Source organism: Bufo gargarizans, unplaced genomic scaffold (assembly GCF_014858855.1).
Source record: "Bufo gargarizans isolate SCDJY-AF-19 unplaced genomic scaffold, ASM1485885v1 original_scaffold_1736_pilon, whole genome shotgun sequence".
Taxonomy (NCBI): Eukaryota; Metazoa; Chordata; class Amphibia; order Anura; family Bufonidae; genus Bufo; species Bufo gargarizans.
In genome coordinates, this window is record NW_025334486.1 from 63,954 (window position 1) to 78,798 (window position 14,845).

The 14,845-nt window shown below is 58.0% G+C and overlaps 1 protein-coding gene across 2 annotated transcripts; it reads right to left on the reverse strand.

Annotated features, from left to right (window-relative positions):
• Positions 1-956: 956 nt before the first annotated feature.
• On the reverse strand, positions 957-14,195 carry IGSF8 (immunoglobulin superfamily member 8). Of its 2 annotated transcripts, XM_044274406.1 has the most exons (6): positions 14,049-14,194; positions 9,327-9,701; positions 3,850-4,299; positions 3,326-3,748; positions 1,839-2,246; positions 957-1,327 (listed from the first exon to the last, which is right to left on the reverse strand). In XM_044274406.1, exons 1-6 carry the CDS (start codon positions 14,164-14,166, stop codon positions 1,206-1,208), a joined length of 1,896 nt encoding a protein of 631 aa, XP_044130341.1. In that variant the 5' UTR covers positions 14,167-14,194; the 3' UTR covers positions 957-1,205. The 2 variants fall into 2 exon arrangements, with proteins under 2 accessions (XP_044130341.1, XP_044130342.1); XM_044274407.1 differs by lacking the exon at positions 1,839-2,246 and having other exon boundaries at positions 14,049-14,195.
• Between the last annotated feature and the right edge of the window lie 650 nt (positions 14,196-14,845).

Below are 14,845 nucleotides of genomic sequence, written 5' to 3' on the forward strand. Positions count from 1 at the left end.
TCTCCACCTTGATGTGCAAACCGGCCAGTACTGGTTACCCACTGAGGAAATACAATACCGTGTAGTCCCACCGCCCGCGAGGACGGGCGAGACAAGACCAAGAAGCTGCGGCCCTTACTATAGTGACACGTCCGGGTATCAGGGAGAACGGAGACCGTCAGGTACTATATATATTATGGGTTGTGTCCATCACGTTAAATTATCTCATTACTGGTCATGGTTTGTGGTAGATCCGTGTATTTCTGTAGGTTGTGCTTCATAACATATCAGTCAAATATTAATGCACGGGTAATATCGTTTGGTTGCCTCTTATACCAGACTGTCGAGAGTTCCGTACCCGATCAGGCACACACCAGACTGCGACGTCGCGTGCTCCGTACCCGATCAGGCACACACCAGACTGTGACGTCGCGTTCTCCGTACCCGATCAGGCACACACCAGACTGCGACGTCGCGTGCTCCGTACCCGATCAGGCACACACCAGACTGCGACGTCGCGTGTTCCGTACCCGATCAGGCACACACCAGACTGCGACGTTGCGTGTTCCGTACCCGATCAGGCACACACCAGACCGTACTCAATCGTTTTGATAAAATAATAAAAATAATGTTCAAGAAGAAAAAAAATTCTGGGAAGAGTTTTCCATCTGGAACTTTGCAGTCTCGTTTTATTACAGGAGAAGTTAGGGTTTCTCCAGACAACCTGAAGAATCCAACCGCCATCATACGCGTACAATATATCCGCCATCACGTATCGCCCATCACTAGGATGACAGTAACAACTAAGCGGAGTGACTCCCACCAGCAGCCTCCTCCCAGACTTTTCCCACCAGCAGCCTCCTCCCAGACTTTTCCCACCAGCAGCCTCCTCCCAGACTTTTCCCACCAGCAGCCTCCTCCCAGACTTTTCCCACCAGCAGCCTCCTCCCTTTGACATGTGACAGTTGACGAAGAGATCAGAAACTTCACATTTTATTGGGTGTTTGTACACAGGGCCCCGCCCAGGGCGCTGAAGTCACAGGAGCCCCGCCCCCAATCACATGTAGCAGTAAGGATTGTTAACAAGCACCGCCATTGGCTGAGGGGAGGCGGGGCTTAATGAGGATGACATCATCAGTGCAGGAGAGACGTTCTGAAAGTCACATGACAAAGATATGGTGTCCATGCACCATATGAGGAGAAGTGTGGCCCCCCTGGATGCTCCTTCACCTCTTCCGTATACGCAGATGTCGGATATAGCAGCAGGTGACCGTAGACAAGATGGTGATACCGACGACCAGTGCGCTGGCAAAACCGCCGATCAGGGGGATCAGGAGCAGATCACGGGCTGAAAGAACACGCAAAGATGACATCATCAGAGGGGGAGGGGCATGTGTCACCTGCTAAAGCAAGGGACCGAAATGAGAGAGAGGGGTGGTGGAGGAAGATAGAGGCGAGGGGGTGGGGTGGGGGGAAGCAGTCACAGACAAGTGAGAATTTATACGATATGAAACATCAGACAATGCCCAACTCTCATCCTCAGAGACGTCACTCCACCCTCATCACCAGACGTGGCGCCCCCAATCACCAGACATTGCGCCCCCCCCCCCCCCAAAATCACCAGACGTGGCTCCCTCATCACCAGACAGGCATTGCTCCCCCCCCCCCCCCAAATCACCAGACAGGCATTGCTCCCCCCATCACCAGACAGGCATTGCTCCCCCCCCCCCCCCAAATCACCAGACAGGCATTGCTCCCCCCATCACCAGACAGGCATTGCTCCACCCCCCCAGACATTGCTCCACCCCCTCCCCATCATCACAGACATGGCTCCACCCCCACAGTGTCCTGGCACATACCTGGGGCATAGGGGTAGAGTCTGATGATATTGGACTTGGTGGAGGCGGCATTGTACCAGCTGTGGTCGGGGTACTGGAGCCAGGCGGTGACAACACAGTGATAGGATCCCTCGTCCTCAGCCTGGACATTGTAGAGACGCAGTCGGTGGCACTCCGCTCCCACCTTGTCTGTGCTCAGCTCCCCAGAGACACGAGCCCCTACCTCAGACACACCCTGGCGGGTCACCGATGCCACCAGTCTGCCTGTTCTCTCATGTGGCTCCTTTCCAATCAGCTCCACCCACCAGCCGACCGCGACATGAAGAGATGGCGTTGGGGCGTCCACAGAGATATTACAGAGCAAGACCGCCGTGTCACCACGATAGATGGAGGTGGAGTCCAGCACAACGAAGGCCTTCACAACAATGTCTGCAAGGGTGGAGCAAAGAGGAGGTTAGAGCCTTCCCCCGGCAGAGGCCTCTACAGTCAGGCCAGTCGTCGCCTTCCCCCGGCAGAGGCCTCTACAGTCAGGCCAGTCGTCGCCTTCCCCCAGCAGAGGCCTCTACAGTCAGGCCAGTCGTCGCCTTCCCCCGGCAGAGGCCTCTACAGTCAGGCCAGTCGTCGCCTTCCCCCGGCAGAGGCCTCTACAGTCAGGCCAGTCGTCGCCTTCCCCCGGCAGAGGCCTCTACAGTCAGGCCAGTCGTCGCCTTCCCCCGGCAGAGGCCTCTACAGTCAGGCCAGTCGTCGCCTTCCCCCGGCAGAGGCCTCTACAGTCAGGCCAGTCGTCGCCTTCCCCCGGCAGAGGCCTCTACAGTCAGGCCAGTCGTCGCCTTCCCCCGGCAGAGGCCTCTACAGTCAGGCCAGTCGTCGCCTTCCCCCGGCAGAGGCCTCTACAGTCAGGCCAGTCGTCGCCTTCCCCCGGCAGAGGCCTCTACAGTCAGGCCAGTCGTCGCCTTCCCCCGGCAGAGGCCTCTACAGTCAGGCCAGTCGTCGCCTTCCCCCGGCAGAGGCCTCTACAGTCAGGCCAGTCGTCGCCTTCCCCCGGCAGAGGCCTCTACAGTCAGGCCAGTCGTCGCCTTCCCCCGGCAGAGGCCTCTACAGTCAGGCCAGTCGTCGCCTTCCCCCGGCAGAGGCCTCTACAGTCAGGCCAGTCGTCGCCTTCCCCCGGCAGAGGCCTCTACAGTCAGGCCAGTCGTCGCCTTCCCCCGGCAGAGGCCTCTACAGTCAGGCCAGTCGTCGCCTTCCCCCGGCAGAGGCCTCTACAGTCAGGCCAGTCGTCGCCTTCCCCCGGCAGAGGCCTCTACAGTCAGGCCAGTCGTCGCCTTCCCCCGGCAGAGGCCTCTACAGTCAGGCCAGTCGTCGCCTTCCCCCGGCAGAGGCCTCTACAGTCAGGCCAGTCGTCGCCTTCCCCCGGCAGAGGCCTCTACAGTCAGGCCAGTCGTCGCCTTCCCCCGGCAGAGGCCTCTACTGTAACACTATGGGCGTCTCCCAAGGCAGAAAGATCTCACCCTGCGGTCTCATCAGCACTGTCAGGCTCGGTGAGGTCTTGGTGGACACTTCCTCTTGCCGGGCTCCAGGGTAGGTGACAGATGCAGTCACCTGGCAGTAGTAGGCACCGGTGTCTCCAGGTTGAGCTGAGTATATTCTGAGGCGGAAGGTGCCCGGGGAGGGGGAGATCTTCTCCAGAGAAAGGTGTCTCGCTCCCACGTCTTGCCCCACGTACTGTTCTCCCAGCTGCACCGCTCCCTCGGCACTCACGGACGCCACCAAATGTCCTGGAGAATCAGTGGTAGATGTCACCCACCACTGCACGGAGAAGACGAGGTCCAGGGGAGGGGGTGTCAGCATGGACACATTGCAGAACATCTCCAGGGTGTCTCCAGACTGGACGTGCAGTTCTCGAGGCCTGGACGAGACCTGCAGCTGGGAGTCTGGAGAGAAAGAAAGAGCGAAAGAAAAAGAGAGAGACCTCGTTAGAGTGCAAGCTCTGCAGGCCACCTCTGGGGCTTGGTGTTACACCTAGGCTGCTCACCGATTGTCTGCACCGACACCTGGGCCAGCACCGACCTCTTCTCAGAGATCTTCTGCCACCCGCCGTCCGGGTCCTGGATCCACTGGGCGGCGGTGCAGTGGTAGGTGCCGGCATCCTGTGGCCGCAGCCGGGCAATCACCATTTTGTAGGTGGAGTTGGCAGTTTTCTCCACCCGGATCTCCTCATTGAGGTAGCGCTCCCTGTAGCGGGCCGGCTCCACGCTGAAGTCCCAGCGCACAGAAATGATGTCCTGCAGAGTGTCCCGTCCAACTGGAGCGCCGGGGGCGCTGACCCCAAAGGACACAGAGAGGTGGGTGTGCTGCGAAGTGGTGGCCAGCGCCCAACAGGACAGGTGCAGCTCTCGCCCCTCCACCAGGTGGAGCTGCAGCGGGGACGACACACGACCCTTATTCATCCCTTTAGAAGAGACCTGCAGGGTGTCCGGGAGCACTGCAAGACAGAAGAACGAGCTTTAGAGCGCCCCCTGCAGGGTGGAATGGATAAGCGTCAGCACCCCTGTAGTGTGGAATGGATGAGCCCCAGCGTGGAAACAAGAAAACAAGGAAAACACCTGGTAATCCGATCCACCGCTCCGATAAAACGGCCGCACAGACAATATCAGAATTGGAGACACTAACAAAATGCTGAAGCTACTCAAAACTTTTGAAAAGTGAACTCTCATCAACTAGACGTCCTATTCGGTATAATTATGGAGAACGTAGCCCCAATGGGATGGATTAGAGCTGCCCCCCCCCCCCCAACTTCACATATGAATGGGAATCCCTGACTGCAGCGCACACAGAACCAGCCAATCTCCACAGATCTTCTCACCCTCACCAGCTCAGATCAAAGACATGGAGAAGACACAATAACCCCACCACCACCATTGTGCAGGACCCACAAAATGTCAGAACGTCTACAGAGAAAGGTGACAGGACACCCCCCACTTCACTGCACCAAACGGAGAAATGACACCCGTTTCATCCCAGTCATGTCCGATACTTGATCACCCTACCTTTCCTCCAGAAATAAACCCCTTTGACAACCTGACTACATCTTACACCTTCACAGGAGGGTCGTCAGCTACTACCGCCAAACATCCCAGTACAGCCATAGATACCCTCAGCTTCCACACGACTACATCCGCTACCATTCTGACAACTCAAGGTCCTCCTCCAACTCGTTCCTTTTCTATACCTTGAAGAAAAACACAACATTTTCTGGGAAAATATGTCACACAATACTACAAACCTACACCAGGAAAAGAGCTACACCGAGAGGAGAGGGGACCAACAGGGGAAAACGTCTGAAGCACCCCCCCAACAGCCCTAAAAGAGAACCCCAATCCACGGTTACAACCTTTAACCTCTCCAACAGTGCCCCCCCCCATAGGCCTAAAAGAACCCTGATCCACGGTTACAACCTTCAACCTCTCCAACAGCCCTAAAAGAACCCCGATCCACACAGCACACCAAACAAGTCTGTTATGGAGGGGCCTGTAAGATAGTAAGCCTCTGGAATCATACACTGACCTGAAGACATTCTGAAGAAATCTTACAATAAAGACATTTTGGAGGTTGAAAATATAAAAAAAAATCCATCTAAAACATACTACAGACAAACATCAGGAGATCAACTACAGAGGAGACCTGAATAAAACGGAATAACCGTCGGTGGGATAGTGATACCAGACATGTGGACTACGGACAGGAAGCGACAGTGTATATCAGAAGATCATCCCAAAAGGTTATCAAAGGTTAAATAAACTAGTAAAAAAAAAATTATATATATATATATATATATATATATATATATATATATATATATATATATATATATATATATATATATCAAAAAATAAAAATAAAACCGCAGTCAACATAAAATATACTTTCAAAAAAGGAAAAAGAAACTTCTTAATGCCAAGGAACCCGTGCACACCATACTTCTATCACCGACCCCCGGACAACCAATTACCTCCATCCATCCCACCACTTAGACCTGTTCCTCCCGAGCTGCCTCCACGACTCCAGCTGGCTGGTTCAGGAGCTGCACGCCATGGAACGGCTGCCCAGTTATGTCCTCTACATGAGCTTGGAATACATAGCGCAAGAAACACCAACTCGACCCTCCACCCATCACAGGCCGATCTCCTTACTAAAAAATAATTCTGTCCTATATAACAAATCAATATATCCCCAGTGTAAAGTAGGGATCGACCGATTATCGGATTTACCGATCTTTTCGGCCAATATTCAGGATTTTGACCGCTATCGGCATCTATTTTGCTGATATTCCGATAGCGTATGGGGAACACAGATCGCGCTGCTGACAGCTCTCTCCGTGTTCCCCTTAGCAGCGTCTCCTCCCCCTGTGCTGCTGCAGCCGCCAATAAGAGGAGGGAGGAGAAGAGAAGGGGAGGAGCTATGGCCACTGCGCCACTAATGAAGCTTAATCTCTCATTCATTCATATACAGGAGGCGGGAGCTGCAGTATCACATAGCCGGCTCCCGACCTCTATGAGCAGTAGCTGCGATCTGCGGTAGTTAACCCCTCAGGTGCCGCGGATCGCAGCTATTGCTCATAGAGGTCGGAAGCCGGCTATGTGATACTGCAGCTCCCGCCTCCTGTATATGAATAAATGAGAGATTAAGCTTCATTGGTGGTGCAGTGCGCCCCCCCCCCCTAGCCAAGTATTAGACATTGGTGGCGCAGTGCGCCCCTCCACAGGATCCCCTCTTCCTTGCTCCTCCGAGCGGAGCCCCAGCAGTGTAATGCTGGGGCTCCGATCAGTTACCATGGCAGCCAGGATGCTATTGAAGCCCTGGATGCTATGGTAACCTCACTGCTGCTGTGTGCACAGAGCAGCAGGGACAGTGTGAGCTCCTATTCACCCTGATAGAGATCTATCAGACACTACTGAAGCCCTGGATGCTATGGTAACCTCCCTGCTGCTGTGTGCACAGAGCAGCAGGGACAGTGTGAGCCCCTATTCACCCTGATAGATCTCTATCAGACACTACTGAAGCCCTGGCTGCCATGGTCAGCTCCCTGCTGCTGTGTGCACTATACACAGGACAGCAGGGACAGTGTGAGCTCCTATTCACCCTGATAGAGATCTATCAGACACTACTGAAGCCCTGGCTGCCATGGTAACCTCCCTGCTACGGTGTGCACTATGCACAGGACAGCAGGGACAGTGTGAGCTCCTATTCACCCTGATAGAGATCTATCAGACACTACTGAAGCCCTGGCTGCCATGGTAACCTCCCTGCTGCTGTGTGCACTATGCACAGGACAGCAGGGACAGTGTGAGCTCCTATTCACCCTGATAGAGATCTATCAGACACTACTGAAGCCCTGGCTGCCATGGTAACCTCCCTGCTACGGTGTGCACTATGCACAGGACAGCAGGGACAGTGTGAGCTCCTATTCACCCTGATAGAGATCTATCAGACACTACTGAAGCCCTGGATGCTATGGTCACCTCCCTGCTGCTGTGTGTACTATGCACAGGGCAGCAGGGACAGTGTGCGCTCCTATTCACCCTGATAGAGATCTATCAGACACTACTGAAGCCCTGGCTGCCATGGTCATCTCCCTGATGCTGTGTGCACTATGCACAGGACAGCAGGGACAGTGTGAGCTCCTATTCACCCTGATAGAGATCTATCAGACACTACTGAAGCCCTGGATGCTATGGTCACCTCCCTGCTGCTGTGTGTACTATGCACAGGGCAGCAGGGACAGTGTGAGCTCCTATTCACCCTGATAGAGATCTATCAGACACTACTGAAGCCCTGGCTGCCATGGTAACCTCCCTACTGCTGTGTGCACTATGCACAGGACAGCAGGGACAGTGTGAGCTCCTATTCACCCTGATAGAGATCTATCAGACACTACTGAAGCCCTGGCTGCCATGGTCAGCTCCCTGATGCTGTGTGCACTATGCACAGGACAGCAGGGACAGTGTGAGCTCCTATTCACCCTGATAGAGATCTATCAGACACTACTGAAGCCCTGGATGCTATGGTCACCTCCCTGCTGCTGTGTGCACTATGCACAGGACAGCAGGGACAGTGTGAGCTCCTATTCACCCTGATAGAGATCTATCAGACACTACTGAAGCCCTGGCTGCCATGGTAACCTCCCTGCTGCTGTGTGCACAGAGCACAGGACAGCAGGGACAGTGTGAGCTCCTATTCACCCTGATAGAGATCTATCAGACACTACTGAAGCCCTGGCTGCCATGGTAACCTCCCTGCTGCTGTGTGCACTATGCACAGGACAGCAGGGACAGTGTGAGCTCCTATTCACCCTGATAGAGATCTATCAGACACTACTGAAGCCCTGGATGCTATGGTCAGCTCCCTGATGCTGTGTGTACTATGCACAGGGCAGCAGGGACAGTGTGAGCTCCTATTCACCCTGATAGAGATCTATCAGACACTACTGAAGCCCTGGCTGCCATGGTAACCTCCCTGCTGCTGTGTGCACAGAGCACAGGACAGCAGGGACAGTGTGAGCTCCTATTCGCCCTGGTAGAGATCTATCAGACACTGCTGAATCCCTGGCTGCCATAGTAACCATCCTGCTGCTGTGTGCACAGAGCACAGAGCAGCAGGGAGAGTGTGAGCTCCTATTCACCCTGATAGAGATCTATCAGGGTGAATAGGACAAGGGTTCTAGTCCCTAAGGGGGCTAAAAGTTAGTAAAAAAAAAAAAAAAGTTGCAAAAATAAAAACAAAACACCAAAATATTAAGTATAAATGAAAAAGAAAGATTTACAAAAAAAAAAAAAAATGAAAATTCCCAGAATATATCGGTATAAATTATCGGCTATCGGCCTGAAAGTTCACAAATTATCGGTATCGGCCCTAAAAAAATCTATATCGGTCGATCCCTAGTGTAAAGGGACAGCTATGGGGACAGGAGAAGCGCCATCCTCTGCAGATCTCTTCATGGGCGAGTCTGAAGAACATCATATCGGGAACCATCCCAGATATTAAGAGGAGATCATCTACTCCAGGAGATATATAGAGACAACATCTTCATTATCTGATAAGACAGCTCTCCTGCACCCCAACAAAACCCTTCCACCACACAAGACCATACAGTCAATAGAAAGCCATACGATGAGGACTTCTGGAAGAAAACTTCCAAAACAATTCATTCATGATGTGTATAAGAGAAGACGACTAACACAACCGGACGCCTGGAGCACATCAAAGACATCCAGAAAATATCCCCAAAACACTGGAGGCGGACCTCGCTAACTATCCTCCTACTAAACTCTGAATCGCATATAGACGAGCACCCACCAGCAGGCGGCCGCCACCACCAGTGCCTCATATTACACACACACACAACACTGCCAGCGAGACATGGAAGAGCCTCGGTGCAGCCCCCCGCAGCGTGGAATGGACGAGTCTCAGCACCACCACCGGGAGTGAGACATGGATGATACCGGCACTCACCCGTCATGGCGATCTTGGCGCTGTAGCTCCCCAGGTAGCGGGCGTCGGTGGTTGGCGTGTAGCACTCGTAGACGCCTTCATCTTCCTTGCGCAGGCGCTGGATGCGGAGTTCCACACTGTCCGCGCCAAGGCGGTGGATGGAGACGTCTCCGCTGGCGACTCGCGGCCTGAAGACAGCGTAGGAGAAGTTGGGGTCCTTTGTGCTGACAATGGCAATGGAGATGTCGGGAGCCCCGGGACGGTACACAAACCACTCAAAGTTCTGCACCGCCGGGCCCTCATAGCCACTGACATTACAGGGGATGGAGACCGCCACCCCCTCCACACGGTACAGGGGGCCCCCAGGAACCTTCACCTCCCGGCCAGCACACCACCCTGAAACACAGAAGACAATTACTACTCCACAGAGAGGTCAAATCACACATGACAGGGAGGAGGAGGAGGAGGAGGTCACACACGACAGGGAGGAGAGGGAGGAGGAGGCGGCCACACACGACAGGGAGGAGAGGGAGGAGGAGGCGGCCACACACGACAGGGAGGAGAGGGAGGAGGAGGCGGCCACACACGACAGGGAGGAGAGGGAGGAGGAGGCGGCCACACACGACAGGGAGGAGAGGGAGGAGGAGGCGGCCACACACGACAGGGAGGAGAGGGAGGAGGAGGCGGCCACACACGACAGGGAGGAGAGGGAGGAGGAGGCGGCCACACACGACAGGGAGGAGAGGGAGGAGGAGGCGGCCACACACGACAGGGAGGAGAGGGAGGAGGAGCGGCCACACACGACAGGGAGGAGAGGGAGGAGGAGGCGGCCACACACGACAGGGAGGAGAGGGAGGAGGAGGCGGCCACACACGACAGGGAGGAGAGGGAGGAGGAGGCGGCCACACACGACAGGGAGGAGAGGGAGGAGGAGGCGGCCACACACGACAGGGAGGAGAGGGAGGAGGAGGCGGCCACACACGACAGGGAGGAGAGGGAGGAGGAGGCGGCCACACACGACAGGGAGGAGAGGGAGGAGGAGGCGGCCACACACGACAGGGAGGAGAGGGAGGAGGAGGCGGCCACACACGACAGGGAGGAGAGGGAGGAGGAGGCGGCCACACACGACAGGGAGGAGAGGGAGGAGGAGGCGGCCACACACGACAGGGAGGAGAGGGAGGAGGAGGCGGCCACACACGACAGGGAGGAGAGGGAGGAGGAGGCGGCCACACACGACAGGGAGGAGAGGGAGGAGGAGGCGGCCACACACGACAGGGAGGAGAGGGAGGAGGAGGCGGCCACACACGACAGAGGAGGAGAGGGAGGAGGAGGCGGCCACACACGACAGGGAGGAGAGGGAGGAGGAGGCGGCCCACACGACAGGGAGGAGAGGGAGGAGGAGGCGGCCACACACGACAGGGAGGAGAGGGAGGAGGAGGCGGCCACACACGACAGGGAGGAGGGAGGAGGCGGCCACACACGACAGGGAGGAGAGGGAGGAGGAGGCGGCCACACACGACAGGGAGGAGAGGGAGGAGGAGGCGGCCACACACGACAGGGAGGAGAGGGAGGAGGAGGCGGCCACCACACGACAGGGAGGAGAGGGAGGAGGAGGCGGCCACACACGACAGGGAGGAGAGGGAGGAGGAGGCGGCCACACACGACAGGGAGGAGAGGGAGGAGGAGGCGGCCACACACGACAGGGAGGAGAGGGAGGAGGAGGCGGCCACACACGACAGGGAGGAGAGGGAGGAGGAGGCGGCCACACACGACAGGGAGGAGAGGGAGGAGGAGGCGGCCACACACGACAGGGAGGAGAGGGAGGAGGAGGCGGCCACACACGACAGGGAGGAGAGGGAGGAGGAGGCGGCCACACACGACAGGGAGGAGAGGGAGGAGGAGGCGGCCACACACGACAGGGAGGAGAGGGAGGAGGAGGCGGCCACACACGACAGGGAGGAGAGGGAGGAGGAGGCGGCCACACACGACAGGGAGGAGAGGGAGGAGGAGGCGGCCACACACGACAGGGAGGAGAGGGAGGAGGAGGCGGCCACACACGACAGGGAGGAGAGGGAGGAGGAGGCGGCCACACACGACAGGGAGGAGAGGGAGGAGGAGGCGGCCACACACGACAGGGAGGAGAGGGAGGAGGAGGCGGCCACACACGACAGGGAGGAGAGGGAGGAGGAGGCGGCCACACACGACAGGGAGGAGAGGGAGGAGGAGGCGGCCACACACGACAGGGAGGAGAGGGAGGAGGAGGCGGCCACACACGACAGGGAGGAGAGGGAGGAGGAGGCGGCCACACACGACAGGGAGGAGAGGGAGGAGGAGGCGGCCACACACGACAGGGAGGAGAGGGAGGAGGAGGCGGCCACACACGACAGGGAGGAGAGGGAGGAGGAGGCGGCCACACACGACAGGGAGGAGAGGGAGGAGGAGGCGGCCACACACGACAGGGAGGAGAGGGAGGAGGAGGCGGCCACACACGACAGGGAGGAGAGGGAGGAGGAGGCGGCCACACACGACAGGGAGGAGAGGGAGGAGGAGGCGGCCACACACGACAGGGAGGAGAGGGAGGAGGAGGCGGCCACACACGACAGGGAGGAGAGGGAGGAGGAGGCGGCCACACACGACAGGGAGGAGAGGGAGGAGGAGGCGGCCACACACGACAGGGAGGAGAGGGAGGAGGAGGCGGCCACACACGACAGGGAGGAGAGGGAGGAGGAGGCGGCCACACACGACAGGGAGGAGAGGGAGGAGGAGGCGGCCACACACGACAGGGAGGAGAGGGAGGAGGAGGCGGCCACACACGACAGGGAGGAGAGGGAGGAGGAGGCGGCCACACACGACAGGGAGGAGAGGGAGGAGGAGGCGGCCACACACGACAGGGAGGAGAGGGAGGAGGAGGCGGCCACACACGACAGGGAGGAGAGGGAGGAGGAGGCGGCCACACACGACAGGGAGGAGAGGGAGGAGGAGGCGGCCACACACGACAGGGAGGAGAGGGAGGAGGAGGCGGTCACACATGACAGGGAGGAGGAGGAGGTCACACATGACAGGGAGGAGGAGGAGGCGGTCACACATGACAGGGAGGAGGAGGAGGTCACACATGACAGGGAGGAGGAGGAGGAGGTCACATGACAGGGAGGAGGAGGAGGCGGTCACACATGACAGGGAGGAGGAGGAGGTCACACATGACAGGGAGGAGGAGGAGGAGGTCACACATGACAGGGAGGAGGAGGAGGAGGTCACACATGACAGGGAGGAGGAGGAGGAGGTCACACATGACAGGGAGGAGGAGGTCACACATGACAGGGAGGAGGAGGTCACACATGACAGGGAGGAGGAGGAGGTCACACAAGACAGGGAGGAGGAGGCGGCCACACAAGACAGGGAGGACAGGGAGGAGGAGGCGGACACACACGACAGGGAGGAGAGGGAGGAGGAGGCGGCCACACACGACAGGGAGGAGAGGGAGGAGGAGGCGGCCACACACGACAGGGAGGAGAGGGAGGAGGAGGCGGCCACACACGACAGGGAGGAGAGGGAGGAGGAGGCGGCCACACACGACAGGGAGGAGAGGGAGGAGGAGGCGGTCACACACGACAGGGAGGAGAGGGAGGAGGAGGCGGCCACACACGACAGGGAGGAGAGGGAGGAGGAGGCGGCCACACACGACAGGGAGGAGGAGGTCACACATGACAGGGAGGAGGAGGAGGTCACACATGACAGGGAGGAGGAGGCGGCCACACACGACAGGGAGGAGAGGGAGGAGGAGGCGGCCACACACGACAGGGAGGAGAGGGAGGAGGAGGCGGCCACACACGACAGGGAGGAGAGGGAGGAGGAGGCGGTCACACACGACAGGGAGGAGAGGGAGGAGGAGGCGGCCACACACGACAGGGAGGAGAGGGAGGAGGAGGCGGTCACACACGACAGGGAGGAGAGGGAGGAGGAGGCGGTCACACACGACAGGGAGGAGAGGGAGGAGGAGGCGGCCACACACGACAGGGAGGAGAGGGAGGAGGAGGCGGCCACACGCGACAGGGAGGAGAGGGAGGAGGAGGCGGCCACACACGACAGGGAGGAGAGGGAGGAGGAGGCGGTCACACACGACAGGGAGGAGAGGGAGGAGGAGGCGGTCACACATGACAGGGAGGAGGAGGAGGTCACACATGACAGGGAGGAGGAGGAGGCGGTCACACATGACAGGGAGGAGGAGGAGGTCACACATGACAGGGAGGAGGAGGAGGAGGTCACATGACAGGGAGGAGGAGGAGGCGGTCACACATGACAGGGAGGAGGAGGAGGTCACACATGACAGGGAGGAGGAGGAGGAGGTCACACATGACAGGGAGGAGGAGGAGGAGGTCACACATGACAGGGAGGAGGAGGAGGAGGTCACACATGACAGGGAGGAGGAGGTCACACATGACAGGGAGGAGGAGGAGGTCACACATGACAGGGAGGAGGAGGAGGTCACACTTGACATGACTGGGGAGGCACATATTACACATGAGGGAGGAGGAGGTCACGTCCCACAGGAGGCACACATGACACGACTGGGGAGGAGGTCACACAGGAGGCACACATGACACGACTGGGGAGGAGGTCACACAGGAGGCACACATGACACGACTGGGGAGGAGGTCACACAGGAGGCACACATGACAGGGAGGAGACTACACATGACGGAGGAGGAGGTCACGTCCCACAGGAGGCACACATGACACGGCTCACCGGCAGTACACACGATGAGGAGGAGCAGAGCAGACTGCATACTGCGCCTCATCCGGAGCGTCCAACGGGCCCGAGATAACAGCGGCTCCTCCCCTCTAGTAACACACGCCCATCCCATGGACAACCCCGCCCACCCCCTGTACCAGGCACAAGCTACCTCCGTACCAGTTCCCGCCCCCAGAGCGTGCACTCCCATAACAGCTCCGCCCTCTAAACAATCGTGCACCTGCTCCGACCTCCTTGGCTCCTTCTTCCCGCCTAAATCCGGTTGTTTAGGGGGCGCGGCCATTACAACACGAACCGAAGCCCCGCCCCCTAGACTTCAGCCACAGAATGACAAGACGAGAGAAACGTCAGATGTCACCTCACCTCAGTAATGGCGGGAGCCTCCGTCCGTATACAGGTCTATACACCTCAGTAATGGCGGGAGCCTCCGTCCGTGTACAGGTCTATACACCTCAGTAATGGCGGGAGCCTCCGTCCGTGTACAGGTCTATACACCTCAGTAATGGCGGGAGCCTCCGTCCGTATACAGGTCTATACACCTCAGTAATGGCGGGAGCGTCCGTCCGTGTACAGGTCTATACACCTCAGTAATGGCGGGAGCCTCTGTCCGTGTACAGGTCTATACGCCTCAGTAATGGCGGGAGCCTCCGTCCGTGTACAGGTCTATACACCTCAGTAATGGCGGGAGCCTCCGTCCGTGTACAGGTCTATACACCTCAGTAATGGCGGGAGCCTCCGTCCGTATACAGGTCTATACACCTCAGTAATGGCGGGAGCCTCCGTCCGTGTAC